Source organism: Ambystoma mexicanum, chromosome 2p (assembly GCF_040938575.1).
Source record: "Ambystoma mexicanum isolate Mex_15411 chromosome 2p, UKY_AmexF1_1, whole genome shotgun sequence".
NCBI lineage: Eukaryota > Metazoa > Chordata > Amphibia > Caudata > Ambystomatidae > Ambystoma > Ambystoma mexicanum.
In genome coordinates, this window is record NC_090923.1 from 89,297,161 (window position 1) to 89,313,861 (window position 16,701).

Here is a 16,701-nt window from a genome sequence, read left to right on the forward strand (position 1 = left end):
TTACATTCTGGGCAATTACATGTAATTGCTAGAAATATCTCAAACTGCTAAAAGATGTTTGCTATTGAAGGGGCCATTAACGAAGATAGAAGAGGAGAACGTCCCTTTATGTCAACTGAAGACTACCCCAAATACGTCCGACTTAAATTTTTCGCAGTTTGGTATATGTATTTCTGACCAGAAAGCACAGAGATTGTAAAGGGATTGCCTTGTTTTTGGTTTTGCATATTAGGTGGCACTGAAAGTGCTGCGCATACAAACCAAAACGATATCCTGGGAAGTGAGGGTAGGAGAGCGATGAGAAGTAAGAAGGGACACACCTTGAGGGTGTTTTGTGATGCCCCCACCCACCTAGTAACCGCCCATGGTCATACCACTCCCCATAGCGTAGCAAATACAACCCACCACCCGCCCCCTCTCTGCCGAAAGCACACACCCTCCCTCAGTCTAGCTCTGTGCTTTATCAGCAGTCTTCTGAGGGATAACGGCTTAATTTCAGCTATAAAGCGCATGAGGTAATAAAACGGTCTTTAAAATATTCCCTCAGCCACTTGACTCGTAGGCAATATGTGTGTGCTTGCATCAGTTAATTGCACCTAATTTCTGTTAAAAACAAGCATTATGGCAGTGCCTGTAAAATGTAAATCCCATGCCTACACGCAAGTCATAACATTTAGCTTTGTCAATGCTTGTTTTAAATTCCACTATGTTAGCACACTAGCTGCCTAGAATTAAAGGAATTGGTTCAGCTGTACTATAGCTGCCTAAGAAAAGTATCTTGTAAGGGTCAAATTATGTAGAATAATTTATGAATTGTATGAAGTGTGCAAATTGTATGGAGTATAATATGTTGTATTGTATACGTAAAAAGTTTGTAAAATCTATCAAACCAAAAAAATATCTTTGGGGTCTTGAAAGTCATCAATCGCAAATATGAGTTAGCCTTAGAAAGGAATCATCTCTGCAAGAGTTCGTGCTGTATTTTTTATTTTGCATTTGTATAAATACCTTAAAGTCCCGATAGTTGGAGAACTATGCGATACATTTAATTCCCGTTAATGAGAGTCCTGCGGACTGTGACAGACCGGTTAATAACAGTTTTATAAATGATTGCCCCATCAGTGATATATTTATGATTAAAAAAGAGACAGTTCCGTTAATGAGAGTCCAGTCGGCAGCCCCATCAGTGACACCCCGACACCCCGAGGCAGTGCACGGTGTGGCAGCTCTACTAATGACAGCTCTGATAGTCACCGTGCAATGTAGAAGAGTGCCACCAGTGACCAGCACCGCCAGCATCAGTCCAGGTGCGATTAATAAGAACTCCCGGGCGGTGCCATTCCCGCCAATGACCCTTCTATCGCCGTCAGCAAAGCAGGCCAGATGATGACAACTGTAATAGCGACAGCTCCGACTCTCCGATAGGAGACGCTCTTACAGTCTGGTCAATCAGAGCCACACCAGTGATAACAGTCCTGGGATAGATATGATGGGTTATTTATAGCGCGCTTAATACCCAGAGGTTTCTATGAGCGGACCCGGGGATCGAACCCGTGTTGCTCCGTGTATTTCTGTTTGTTTATTATTTATATTGCGCTCCCAGCCCTGGGGTAATTGGGCGCATATATGCACTAGCTTAGTTCCACATACAAGTTTAAATAGGTATACAGTCATAGTTATATATACATAGGCAGGATTTACATAATTACATGGGTATGGCAGAATGTACATAGTTACATGGGTATGCAGTCATGATTATATTAAACATGGCAGCATTTATATTTTCAGAGAGGACACAAAATGTTACGGCCTCCAGGGTCTACGATTGCAGGGATACATGGGTAAGAAGTCATCACTGATCCTAAATTAGGCCAGGATCAGAGAAAGCGGCCATACCATGTGTAGGAGGACGGTTAATATGTTTGGCGGGATGTACATTAGGCAATATGGCACGGCCAGGAAGGTGCATTAGTCGTCTTGCTTCCGAGGCGAGCGCGTTGCCTCTGAGCTATCCTCCCCAATGACAGCTGCGTTAGTGGCAGTGGCCGTCTGATAATTGCCTCTCCTCACGCTCCTCACGCTCCATACACACCCGCGCGCGCACGTCCCCTCGCATCCGGCGGCGCGACCCCCTCCTCACCTTGATCCCTTCCAGGCGGTGCAGCCGGCTGCTCGCTCCGCCGCGCTCGCCCCCCTCCGCCGGGCGGGCCTGTGCCGGTGTCGCCGCGCCGCCCCCCTCGGGAGGCGCGGAGCCCCCCCGGGCCCTCGCCGGCTCGCCCCCGTTGTTGTAGTGCACATAGAGCAGCAGCGCGATGACGTTCACGATGTAGAGGTGCACGAAGACCATGACCACCACAAAGTAGGAGCGCGAGCACACGCTGCTCTTCTGCAAGCCATGCCGGCCAGCGGGGGGCATCTCCAGCGGCGACGGCGAGGGGCCGCCCTCGTCTAGGGGCTCCATCTGCCCTCGGGGCCCGGGCACCCAGCCGCTGCCAGCTGCGCTTGTTGCCCCTGGAGACCGGGCTACATCTGACAGGAGCGCATCGCATGCCCATAGAGAGAGGACTGACGGGTGGCGCGTGGAAACAGAAGAAGGACTGCAGACATTGGTGGGCTAGAGCCTGCATCCTGCACTGACTGCATCTTAGGGGTCTGCTTCTATGTCAAGACCTTGGGGCTTAGATTATGGTGAACTCTACACTGTACTTCTCGAGCAGCCCATATCAAAACACCACACCCTTAATAACAAACAATAAATAGAGCTGCAATTCCCTCCAACATAATAATAAAAAGAACTACAATTCCCACAACATTAAGTGAGTTTCTTGTTAATTGTTTCTTCCTTTTACACGACTTCCTGTAGCCAATCACAGTCCTTGATCCAATATTACATTCCTTGAGCAGCAGATAAGTGAAACTTTTATTATTACTTTTAGCTGACAGTGTGAGTGATCTATTAAGGAGGAGGATGAGTGGGGGAACAGAAAGAATGAACTGATGAACAGGCCTTGTGAGCATTCATTCAGAAGGTGCGAATGCAGAGAAAGAAAAAAGGGACAGGGAAGGGGGTAAGTGCTAGGAGTTCCACAGAGGGAAGTGCCAAGGGAGTCAGTTGTGTGCAACAGTAAGTGCCTGGAAACGTTTGCTTGGTACAGAGTGATCACCTGCCAATAATAAGTTCAGTTTTTGTAACTGGAGGGACAGCCCTAATAACGGACAGGATGTAGTGGGCTGAGAGATCAAAATGTATGTACACATTGGGTGGTCCTGTCCTCAAAGAATTTCGGGTAGTGCACGTGGTTTAGGGCAGTAAGTTATTTAACCTTCCTAGGTGTCCCATGTTAAGGTCCAAGGATCCCTAACATGAGGTGAGAAAACAACCATTAGCAATTAGTAGGCTTTTTATGGTAGCCTTTTTTTTATTTCTTAAGTGGCTTTTTTTCTTTTTTAATATTTATAAAAAGCAGGCATTCAGTTGAAATCCAATATATAAATGAAAAAGCATGGAAATACACAGTGAAGCACCAGGATTTTAACATTGCATGATTCAGTCAAAGGCAGGTCTAGGGATGTGTTTTTTTGAAACAAAAAGAAGAGGTTTGCAATTTCCAAATTCAACCTTACATAAATCAACATTTACAGTGTGCAACAACGTCTTGTGTTTTTAGAAAAAGTTGGTAGGAGGTGTGTACATTATTATTTCATAGCAAAACATATCCTCCTAGTATCATTACTGTAGAGTATTATATTTGAATTCAATTTCTTAGCATATAATACTCTGTTCAAGTGATTAACATTATCTGTGTTGAGGTAGTTCAGAAATAGTGGTGGCCAGCCTAGGCTGGTCCAAGACCGAGAGAGACTGGTCCGACGTCTGTTTATAAAGTAAAGAGAGTTCAATGTGTTTCTTAGATGTGGTCTTACAACAAATTTCCACAAGAAACACTGACGTTTCGATTGATAGAGATTCTCAATCTTCTCCTGGGGCCTTATATGTTCAGGTCTCCCGAAGGGAAAGAGAGGAAAGAAAGACCACTTAGAGTGGGATACCAGAGTGGTTCTGTGAAAGTCACATAGTGTTGAAAGGAAGTATAGTTAAAAAGGCACTAGGTTAGTGCTGTTAAAAACACACTTAGTGACGGGCTGTGGGCGCTGGCAGTCTAGCAACTGACCTGTCCCCTGGGGCAGTGTGGAACCTCCTGTGTCTCCAGAGGTAGGTGGGGGTCAATGTTCAATCAGAATATGCTGGGAATGTCCCGTGCAGATTTAAGTTCTTGATGGCAGCCTTGTATGAATCAGGGAGCCTGGTAAGTAAACCCTGCAGAAGAAGGGAGAGACAAAATGGAGGCCACCAGTTAGGGTGCTGTGGTAGCTAAGGGAAGCAGGGGCGGATGGTGGCACCTGCAAATAGTACGGCTGGAAGGCCTAGGTAAACCAGGCCCTGATCTGGTAGGGGGGGCCTGGAGATCCTCACCTGTATGATGATGGGCATAAGTTCGGCTCAAGCGCGGTCGCCGTGCACGATGTATTGTGGCCGAAGTCCGCGATACAATGGGAAGCAGCTGTGTCGGGCTGTAATAACTGCGCATGTGCGCGCGGTTAGCGTTAGATGCTCCGCGCATGCGTGGAGCCTCGCGGCTCGGTGTTGCGGCTTAACGCATGCGTACATGTCTGGTAGCCAGGGTCCGGCGTCCATGGTAACCTAGTGCGGTGAAGCGCTCCAAATAAGCGGCGCACAAGCACCGACCTGATGTCAGGTTCAGGTAGGGGCGGGGAATATTTACATGAGAGGGGAAGGGAGGCCAATCTACTGCGATACATGTGGCGGCCTACTGTGCTGGGAAAGTGTCATGGCTGGCACGGCCGGTATGCTGGATGCAAGCGTAGTGCGTGGAGCTAGAACTGGGTGCCTGGATGATGAGGGCACTGTAGGTAGACACCTACTAAATAAAGGTGAGTAGTTAGTCAAGGGTAGCTGTGGACAAGTCCCAGCGTAACTACATGCTGGCGAGGACTCGAGGAGGCTAGCCTGGAGGTGCTCACGTGGTCTTTTGGTAGTCCATGGGGGCAGCCTCGTTCAGACCTGTAGTCAAGGTTTTTAGTTTAAATATCCACCAGGATTCTTTATAATTAAGTGAGTTGGCAATGTTGGTGGTACCTGTGACCCGATCGATTACCCACCATTTGAATGAATCATGTGGATGTTGTAGTTCCATGAAGTGGGATACCAGGGGTGCAGTGTGTACTTTACACCTGATCCTCGATTTGTGCTCACTTATTCTTTTGTGAACCGGTCTGGATGTTTGACCTACATATCTGAGTTTGCAGGTGCATTCAATGAGGTAGATCACGTTGGTGGTTTTACAGTTGGTGAATTGGCGGAGCTCCCATTCCTTGTCTCCTATTTGAAAAGATTTCATTTTTTTCGTCTGGTTGCATGCCTGGCATGTACCACATGGATGGTGCCCTCTGATCTCCCTCATGTTCCATAATGCGGATCTTGTTGGCTTGCGTCTTGTTCTGGCATGCATTAATAGATCTTTAAGGTTCTTGATCCTTTTCAGGGCCATCCTGGGTAATGGTTCGTCGGGTAGGCTGAGTTGGACAATGGGCCAGTATTTTTTAATCATATGTCTGAATTGCGAGGTGTTTGCTCCAAAAGTCGAGATGCAGGCCAATGTTTTCTCTGCCCCCGGGTCATGTATTTTTGGGGTAAGCAGCATTTCTCTGGGCGTGTAGAGGGCCCTTTTCATCATATTTTTACGCAATTTTTTGGGGTGTCCCCTCGTCATCAGTTTCTGTTTGAGAAGATTCGCATGAAACTTGAATTCTTCTGTGTTGGTGCAGTTCCTTCGGATTCTAAGGAATTGTCCGTAAGGCAGGTTTTCACGTAGGTTCTTTGGATGGTAGCTGTTGTAATGGAGGATGGTGTTTCTATCTGTTTCTTTTTTGAAAATTGAGCACTTCAGCTGGTTGTTGTCAGCACTGATTTTGAGATCCAAGAAATGAATACTCGCGTTGTTGTGTTCCATGTAAATTGTATGTCCTCTGATCGACCGTTGATCCATGTGAAGAAATTTTGTAGTTCACTGTTCTCTCCTTCCCAAATAAAGATGATGTCATCTATATATCTTCGCCACAAATAGATGTTGTCCTTAAATGGGCTGTTGGCGTTGAAGATGAAGCTTTGTTCGTACTCGGCCATGTAAATTATTGCCATGCTGGGGGTCGAACGCCGCGCCCATGGCAGTGCCGCAGATTTGTAGATAGAATGATTCATTGAAGCTGAAGAAGTTGTTTGAGAGTGCTAGCTCTAGTAGTTTCACGATAAAATGTATGGGTACTCTCCTTTGTGTCATGTGTAGGGTCAGGTGTCGCCTGATGCATCCAATAGCTTGGTTTTGCGGGATGCTTGTGTAGAGACTTTTGATGTCCATTGTGACTAGTTGGTTCCTGCTGTTGTCAAAGGGTTGGTTTTCAAAGACAGTGATAGTAGTCATGGTGTTTTTCAGGTAGGACGTTGTTTGTTAGCAGAGTGGTTTGAGAAAGTGGTCTATAAATTGACAGGTAGGCTCCAGAATGGAGCCGCAGCCTGATACTATCGGTCTCCCGGGTGGCGTGGTGCTGTTTTTGTGTATGTTTCGGAGCGTGTAAAAGGCGGCGGTTCTTCCCTCTGTCGTGTTGAGGAAGGCCTCCTCTTTCTCCGAGATCCAGTCTCTTTCTAAAGCAAATTTGGTTATTTCTTGTATTTTGACTTTGATCATGTTGGTGGGGTCTTTCTGCAGTTTTTTGTAATTGTTAACATCGTCTAGAAGTGTCTTCACCATGATGTTATATTGCTCTGTGTTCTGAATCACAATGCCTCCGCCTTTATCAGCCGCTTTTATAACCAAATTATCATTTTCGGCGAGAGTTTTAAGGGCTAGGCGTTCTCCATTAGTGAGGTTCTTTCTCTGGGGTTGTGTCTTTTGAAGTTTCTTGATTTCTGATGTAATACATTTTTCAAAAGTGAGGATGGAAGAGGGTAACTGGGTGTCTCTGGGAATAAAGTTGGATCTAAGTCTGAGACCTGTGTCTTCTGTGGTCTGGGTAGCATCTTGGTCCATGAAGTAAATCTTTCTACGGATGGACCGAAAGAAGTTTTGAAATTCCCCGTCAATTTTAAACCAATCCGTGTTGCTGGTCGGTACAAATGATAGGCCTTTGGCTAATAATGCGTTTTCATCTTCTGTAAGTAGGCAGCCTGATAGATTAAAGATGGGAATAGTATTCAACGTCTCCTGTTGGCTCTCCTGCCCCTGCTGGGGCGGTTCCACTGAGGGTAGCCGAAGAATGGCATTTGCATTTGTGGTGGTGGGGGTCCCCAGTAGCCTCCTCTGGGGCCCACTTGCCCTAAAAAAGGCATCATTGGGGGTGGTGGCTGGAACTGGCCCATGTGGGGATTCCTTCCTCTAGGTTGTTGCTGATCATCTGATGATGAGTCGGAGCTGGAAGCTCCTGAAAATGAAACTCCCTTTCGGCAGTTCCTGTTGAAGCCTCCTTGTTTAGCTGTTCTTTCCTTTTCTTTTTTGTCCTTGTAATCGTCAGAAAGATATGGATATACTGCTTCCAATTTGAAGTTTTTTATATCTTTGGCTAGTTTTTTGTGTTTTTTCTCTAAGGTAGAGGCCATAAAGGTGTCGAATGTTTTATCAATGTCTTTCAGTTTCTCTCTGGCATTTGCTATGGTGTCATCAGAGATGAATTTGGTCTCTTCTGTTTTAAGGTCTGTGAGCATCTGAGTGTGGATTCTTTTGGCTGTGGTGATTTTCAATGCCATGAGATCCCTGCTACATTTGGTAGCGATTTTGCTGAAATCTGTCATATATAGTTTGTCCTCTAGGGACAGTGCCGGCTCATTTCTGATTAATAGTCCTGCTGGCACCATGTTGACTCTCAAATACTCCCGGAGGAAGTGCCCGTGCACCTCTGTCCTGAAGCATTTCTTTTTTAGATTTAGAAGATCATCGCCTGTGGCTGTAGAATCCAAATGGGCTTGTGCTCCCCCTCCATGTTGAATAAGGTGGGGCCAAGCATGATATCATTTATTTGTTCCTCTGAAAAACTGAGGGTGTGCTCCATGTTGGGGGTGTGGTCAAGGGGGCTAGACTGTGGGGACTCACTGGCTGGGAAAGCAGGCAGTCAATCACTAGAGAGGAAAAGTAAATCCTATCCTATGTGGTGAGGAGCGAAATACAATTAGTTGTATAGAGTCCCTATTATAGCTAGGCTATATCTGGAATATTTGTAACTGGAGGGACAGCCCTAATAACGGACAGGATGTAGTGGGCTGAGAGATCAAAATGTATGTACACATTGGGTGGTCCTGTCCTCAAAGAATTTCGGGTACTGCACGTGGTTTAGGGCAATAAGTTATTTAACCTTCCTAGGTGTCCCATGTTAAGGTCCAAGGATCCCTAACATGAGGTGAGAAAACAACCATTAGCAATTAGTAGGTTTTTTATGGTAGCCTTTTTTTTTATTTCGTAAGTGGCTTTTTTTCTTTTTTAATATTTATAAAAAGCAGGCATTCAGTTGAAATCCAATATAAAAATGAAAAAGCATGGAAATACAAAGTGAAGCACCAGGATTTTAACATTGCATGATTCAGTCAAAGGCTGGTCTAGGGCTGTGTTTTTTTGAAACAAAAAGAAGAGGTTTGCAATTTCCAAATTCAACCTTACATAAATCAACATTTACAGTGGGCAACAACTTCTTGTGTTTTTAGAAAAAGTTGGTAGGAGGTGTGTACATTATTATTTCATAGCAAAACATATCCTCCTAGTATAATTACTGTAGAGTATTATATTTGAATTCAATTTCTTAGCATATAATACTCTGTTCAAGTGATTAACATTTTGTTCAGGTGATTAACATTTTCTGTGTTGAGGTAGTTCAGAAATAGTGGTGGCCAGCCTAGGCTGGTCCAAGACCGAGAGAGACTGGTCCGACGTCTGTTTATAAAGTAAAGAGAGTTCAATGTGTTTCTTAGATGTGGTCTTACAACAAATTTCCACAAGAAACACTGACGTTTCGATTGATAGAGATTCTCAATCTTCTTCTGGGGCCTTATATGTTCAGGTCTCCCTAAGGGAAAGAGAGGAAAGAAAGACCACTTAGAGTGGGATACCAGAGTGTTTCTGTGAAAGTCACATAGTGTTGAATGGAAGTATAGTTAAAAAGGCACTAGTTTAGTGCTGTTAAAAACACACTTAGTGACGGGCGGGGGGCCCTGGCAGTCTAGAAACTGACCTGTCCCCTGGGGCAGTGTGGAACCTCCTGTGTCTCCAGAAGTAGGTGGGGGTACAATGTTCAATCAAAATATGCTGGAAATGTCCTGTGCAGATTTAAGTTCTTGATGGCAGCCTTGTATGAATCAGGGTGCCTGGTAAGTAAACCCTGCAGAAGAAGGGAGAGACAAAATGGAGGCCACCAGTTAGGGTGCTGTGGTAGCTAAGGGAAGCAGGGGCGGATGGTGGCACCTGCAAATAGTACGGCTGGAAGGCCTAGGTAAACCAGGCCCTGATCTGGTAGGGGGGGCTGGAGATCCTCACCTGTATGATGTAGGGCATACGTTTGGCTCAAGCGCGGTCGCCGTGCACGATGTATTGTGGCCAAAGTCTGCGATACAATGGGAAGGAGCTGTGTCGGGCTGTAATAACTGCGCATGTGCGCGTGGTTAGCATTAGATGCTCCGCGCATGCGTGGAGCCTCGCGGCTCGGTGTTGCGGCTTAACGCATGCGTTCATGTCTGGTAGCCAGGGTCCAATTCAGACATATGATTAAAAAATACTGGCCCATTGTCCAACTCAGCCTACCCGACGAACCATTACCCAGGATGGCCCTGAAAAGGAAAAAGAACCTTAAAGATCTATTAACGCATGCCAGAACCCGATGCAAGCCAACAAGATCCACATTATGGAACATGAGGGAGATCAGAGGGCACCATCCATGTGGTACATGCCAGGCATGCAACCAGACGAAAAAAATGAAATCTTTTCAAATAGGAGACAAGGAATGGGAGCTCCGCCAATTCACCAACTGTAAAACCACCAACGTGATCTACCTCATTGAATGCACCTGCAAACTCAGATATGTAGATCAAACATCCAGACCGGTTCACAAAAGAATTAGTGAGCACAAATCGAGGATCAGGTGTAAAGTACACACTGCACCCCTGGTATCCCACTTCATGGAACTACAACATCCACATGATTCATTCAAATGGTGGGTAATCGATCGGGTCACAGGTACCACCAACATTGCCAACTCACTTAATTATAAAGAATCCTGGTGGATATTTAAACTAAAAACCTTGACTACAGGTCTGAACGAGGCTGCCCCCATGGACTACCAAAACACCACGTGAGCACCTCCAGGCTAGCCTCCTCGAGTCCTCGCCAGCATGTAGTTACGCAGGGACTTGTCCACAGCTACCCTTGACTAACTACTCACACCTTTATTCAGTAGGTGTCTACCTACAGTGCCCTCATCATCCAGGCACCCAGTTCTAGCTCCACGCACTACGCTTGCATCCAGCATACCGGCCGTGCCAGCTATGACCCTTTCCCAGCACAGTAGGCCGCCACATGTATCGCAGTAGATCGGCCTCCCTTCCCCTCTCATGTATATATTCCCCGCCCCTACCTGAACCTGACATCAGGTCGGTGCTTGTGCGCCTCCTATTTCGAGCGCTTCACCGCACTAGGTTACCATGGACGCCGGACCCTGGCTACCAGACATGTACGCATGCGTTAAGCCGCAACACCGAGCCGCGAGTCTCCACGCATGCGCAGAGCATCTAACGCTAACCGCGCGCACATGCGCATTTATTACAGCCCGACACAGCTCCTTCCCATTGTATCGCGGACTTCGGCCACAATACATCGTGCACGGCGACCGCGCTTGAGCCGAACTTATGCCCATCATCATACAGGTGAGGATCTCCAGGCCCCCCCCTACCAGATCAGGGCCTGGTTTACCTAGGCCTTCCAGCCGTACTATTTGCAGGTGCCACCATCCGCCCCTGCTTCCCTTAGCTACCACAGCACCCTAACTGGTGGCCTCCATTTTGTCTCTCCCTTCTTCTGCAGGGTTTACTTACCAGGCACCCTGATTCGTACAAGGCTGCCATCAAGAACTTAAATCTGCACAGGACATTTCCAGCATATTTTGATTGAACATTGTACCCCCACCTACTTCTGGAGACACAGGAGGTTCCACACTGCCCCAGGGGACAGGTCAGTTGCTAGACTGCCAGGGCCCCCAGCCCGTCACTAAGTGTGTTTTTAACAGCACTAAACTAGTGCCTTTTTAACTATACTTCCATTCAACACTATGTGCTTTCACAGAAACACTCTAGTATCCCACTCTAAGTGGTCTTTCTTTCCTCTCTTTCCCTTAGGGAGACCTGAACATATAAGGCCCCAGAAGAAGATTGAGAATCTCTATCAATCGAAACGTCAGTGTTTCTTGTGGAAATTTGTTGTAAGACCACATCTAAGAAACACATTGAACTCTCTTTACTTTATAAACAGACGTCGGACCAGTCTCTCTCGGTCTTGGACCAGCCTAGGCTGGCCACCACTATTTCTGAACTACCTCAACACAGAAAATGTTAATCACCTGAACAAAATGTTAATCACTTGAACAGAGTATTATATGCTAAGAAATTGAATTCAAATATAATACTCTACAGTAATGATACTAGGAGGATATTGTTTTGCTATGAAATAATAATGTACACACCTCCTACCAACTTTTTCTAAAAACACAAGAAGTTTTTGCACACTGTAAATGTTGATTTATGTAAGGTTGAATTTGGAAATTGCAAACCTCTTCTTTTTGTTTAAAAAAAAAAACACAGCCCTAGACCAGCCTTTGACTGAATCATGCAATGTTAAAATCCTGGTGCTTCACTGTGTATTTCCATGCTTTTTCATTTTTATATTGGATTTCAACTGAATGCCTGCTTTTTATAAATATTAAAAAAGAAAAAAAGCCACTTAAGAAATAAAAAAAAGGCTACCATAAAAAACCTACTAATTGCTAATGGTTGTTTTCTCACCTCATGTTAGGGATCCTTGGACCTTAACATGGGACACCTAGGAAGGTTAAATAACTTACTGCCCTAAACCACGTGCAGTACCCGAAATTCTTTGAGGACAGGACCACCCAATGTGTACATAAATAATAAGTTCAGGCCTGCGCAAACAAAAGCCAGAGAGTGCCTGAAAGCAAGTACTGGGATGGCATACCTCTATATTTACACACTTTTGATGGGTGTCACCCACCACTTAGGCAGCTCTCTCACCTGCCAAGCTCCCCACATGCCCATAGGAATCAAAGGACTTTCACCCGCCAAATGCAAAATCAGGTGTTTTCACCCGCCCAAAGGCCATGAAAGGTTGAGATCTATGGGATGGGGTGGAAGGCCGGGACCCAGAAGGACACATAAGGTCCCAAGTTACCAATCTCAGTGACTGTGGGGTATTAGCATGGGATTGAGAGGGGAAAGGAGGAGATGAAGAGGAAAGTCTTGAGGAGCTTCCGGAAATTGAGGAGATCTGACTCAAGAGGAAGGGGGAGGCTATTCCAGAGGAGGGAGCCAGCCGAGGAGAGAGAACTGGCACCAACTCACTGCTTAGAAAAGCGCCTGACACACAGAGAGTTGGAGACAGAGAAGTGTAAAGATCTGGAAGGAAAGTATTTGATGAGAGCAAGATATAGATATATTGGTCCTCGGCCCTAGACAACCTCATGGATGAAGCAGAGGGATTTGAATTTGATCCTTGCAGCAACCTAGGAGCCAGTGGAGGGACATTAGGGTTGGAGATATACGGCCCCAAGGCTTGAGGCCAAGGATAAGTCTTGCAGCCCTATTCTTGACAAGATGGAGGAGGCGGAGAGAGGAAGAAAGTAGATTGAGGAAGAGGCTGTTGTAATAGTCCGGCCTAGAGAATTCCAGGGCTCTAGTGACATTGAACCTTTGGGTAAAAGTGAGGAAAGGAATGATACCTCCGAGAAGGTGGAATTGAAAATGGGCCATCTTGGCAAGATCCAAGATGTGAGGGAGGAAAGCGCAACAAGCGAGGGTGCGCAGCATGGCATATTTTATACCCTTAAGATCAGTGATAGAACGCAACAGGGCTGACAGGGCCCCAGTGTTCGTGTAGTGTGGCGGCAGTAGGCAGTACCTTCATGGGAGACGCACTCGCAGCAAGGCACAACGGGACTCGGAGCGGTTCTGGCACTGCTGCATACTTCTGTGAGGAGCTTGCAGCAGATTAAGAGTGTACAAGTATCCCAGTCGACCGAAGGAATAATAATAAACAACACAGAATGAAAAAATTATAGTAACGTCATCTACTGGCCAAAATGCAGACCACGATTAAAGGGATAGCTGATATCAGCTGTGCAAATACAGTACAACGGGTGCAGACCCAAGGTGAAAAAATACAGGCCTGTGTTACGATCGTCCGTTCAGCTCCCTCCTGCAATCGCCCTGCTTCACTGCACACTCAGCAACACTCCGAAATAATAACACGGGAGACCAGAGGTAGAAGGGTAATTGCATATAATGAAAGCATGTATCCAAACCGCCTGGGTGGACTGCTCTGCTCCCCCAGGCCGGCAACATCCTTATATACAGTTTAGGTGGCTATTCCATTCCTAAACAACATTACTCATGTCAAAGGGGATGCCTGCGGCCTGCATCCGGGCCCATGTATGGAGTGTAGCAATCAGAACGCAAGTGATAAAAGTGTTCAAGTTCTTATAATGGCTTGTTTCCAAGCACAGGGCAATGTGGCCTTGGGTTCTGGTTATAGCTTGTTAGGTCCTGTGCAATCTGTGTACATTCTCTCAGAAATGAAATGGGTTTCCATCCCTGGAGGCATGACGGTCACGCATTCCACAGTCACAGTGACCTTGTCGGTGCCAGATCCCATCTCCTTCTACGCAGGGGCCTCCAAGAAAATAGAAAAAACACATAATTAGATCATGTAACATACGCTCCCTTTTCTTTTTCATCTCTTTTAGTTTTACAAGTGTTGCCTAATATTTCGCATTTCTAAATTTTCCATACCCTTCCTAGCTATACATTTTATAATAGTAATGATGCAATATATACACGGTAATAGTATTACCAAGATCATGATGCCTGCTGCAATTTTGTGTCCAAGTTCTCCCATAGGCCCCGTTAGCCATGCCCACCAATCAATTGATCCACTGCCATCCAAAGCTATCTGTTTGTATATCTTTGCCTGTTGTTTATTACTGCAATGTCTTTTGTTATGTGCCATCTTCTTCCAAATAAACACAGCAAGAATTTTTAAAAGTAGCGCACACGCCTCCTTTGTGTGCTAAAAGTAAATCTAAAGCCATCCTATTTTGCATAGCAGTCGCCCCTATGCTATGTATCTCTTTTTTGATGTGCCCTAATGCGTCTGCTGTAGCATTGGCAAACAGTTCTAATGAGGTAGATATGTTCACTATGGCCCTTTCTAGTTCAGATATTCCCAGTGATGGGATCAATATTCATACAAAATGGTGGAACCCTGTGTTACGTACCACCAGTGGGTTCTCCCTGCTGTCCCTTTTTGTCCTGTGTACCCCTTTATTTAATGCCAAAATGGTCACATTTGGTCGCAAATGCCCTATGGTGCAGACCCCCTCCCATTGTCTTGGCAATGTTTTATAGGCACGTCCTCCGCATAGCTAATACACCCCTGGTGTGTATAGGTGTATTTGGTAGCTATTTCTATTATACAGTAACCTGTTGTATATCGCCAGGCCCACAAAGTAGCTTGTTTCATTTATACTTCCTGTGTCCTTACACCTACAATCATCTTGTCTTAGGATGCGTCCCCTTGCATCCACTATATCCCCGTGTATGTCATACATGGTTACATTTTACTCTCTGCGCCCAGCCTCATCATAACATGTGCATATTACTCTTTTAAATCCATATATGTAACTTTCTCTTGTGTCTATCATGATTATCATGGCACAGTGCTCGTATCTTCCTACCGCGTAGTCCTGTGGTTTCGCTCCTCTCCCACTCCCAGATTTAATGCAAAATGGTGCAAACAGTGATTCTTGGAACGTAAATGAAGGTACAGCCCGCCCTGTTTCATCCTTTCTAGTCCCTGTCCTTACATCCCCCACCCATTTTTCCATAGTAAATGGTTCTGCCACCAGCGGTGTCCCTTGTTGTGCATGCGTAGGGAACTGTGAACATAACCAGCAATTGGATATGTTGAAAGTATCGGCCACCGCCTGGGTGATGTTGATGAAGCCATTCATATGCCATTTTGCAGTGGTGATCGACAGTAGTGAGAGCATGAGCCATATGAGAGGGCCGGAGCCCTTCCCCATCGTAGAAGCCTGGAGAAACAGCTGTTAGCTGTAGCGCAACACCCGATGCACAAGGCAAGGACTGCCTGACCTTGTCTCACCACCCTGCCTGACCCCCGCATGCCAGGCGCTTCGCGGCGCTACAACGAGGCTGATCCTCGCAAATCCAGCATTTTTGGACCAAAAGATCCGCCGGTAGGCGGATACGCCGGCGGCGCATACTAAGGCCATACAAAGGCCTGTTCAGCGCCCTGGACCCCCACTTCGTCCCCCACGCCATGGGAAGAGGGCCGGAGCCCTTCCCCATCGTAGAAGCCTGGAGAAACAGCTGTTAGCTGTAGCGCAACACCCGATGCACAAGGCAAGGACTGCCTGACCTTGTCTCACCACCCTGCCTGACCCCCGCATGCCGGGTGCTTCGCGGCGCCACAACGAGGCTGATCCTCGCAAATCCAGCATTTTTGGACCAAAAGATCCGCCGGCAGGCGGATACGCCGGCAGCGCATACTAAGGCCATACAAAGGCCTGTTCAGCGCCCTGGACCCCCACTTCGTCCCCCACGCCATGGGAAGAGGGCCAGAGCCCTTCCCCATCGTAGAAGCCTGGAGAAACAGCTGTTAGCTGTAGCGCAACACCCGATGCACAAGGCAAGGACTGCCTGACCTTGTCTCACCACCCTGCCTGACCCCCGCATGCCGGGCGCTTCGCGGCGCCACAACGAGGCTGATCCTCGCAAATCCAGCATTTTTGGACCAAAAGATCCGCCGGCAGGCGGATACGCCGGCAGTGCATACTAAGGCCATGCAAAGGCCTGTTCAGCGCCCTGGACCCCCACTTCGTCCCCCACGCCATGGGAAGAGGGCCGGAGCCCTTCCCCATCGTAGAAGCCTGGAGAAACAGCTGTTAGCTGTAGCGCAACACCCGATGCACAAGGCAAGGACTGCCTGACCTTGTCTCACCACCCTGCCTGACCCCCGCATGCCGGGCGCTTCGCGGCGCCACAACGAGGCTGATCCTCGCAAATCCAGCATTTTTGTACCAAAAGATCCGCCGGCAGGCGGATACGCTGGCGGCGCATACTAAGGCCATACAAAGGCCTGTTCAGCGCATGTTCCGCGTAGGGTTCGCGACCTGGTCCAAACTCGCCAAGTTCCATTCTCTACTCTCTGATCTGCACCTAATAGGGGCCGTAGCTACGACAGAGCAAACCAGTGAAGCAGGAGCAACATCCTTTCATCCTTCTCTATGCTGGCCTGTAAGGTAAGCTCCTGGCTATACGTACGAGTTGAATCCCCTTAACTATTC

At 46.9% G+C, this 16,701-nt stretch overlaps 1 protein-coding gene across 2 annotated transcripts in view; it reads right to left on the reverse strand.

The window, feature by feature from the left end:
- P4HTM (prolyl 4-hydroxylase, transmembrane) overlaps positions 1-2,577 on the reverse strand; it is a 971,989-nt gene extending 969,412 nt beyond the window's left edge. Inside the window, exon 1 of one of the 2 annotated variants that reach the window (XR_011301876.1) lies at positions 2,141-2,577. Coding sequence is in view for 1 of the 2 variants with exons in the window: in XM_069643317.1 (XP_069499418.1) it covers positions 2,141-2,461 (321 nt within the window). In the remaining variant the exon portion in view is untranslated. The remainder of the gene's footprint in view (positions 1-2,140) is intronic. The other variant, XM_069643317.1, reaches the window with a different exon arrangement.
- Positions 2,578-16,701: the final 14,124 nt, after the last annotated feature.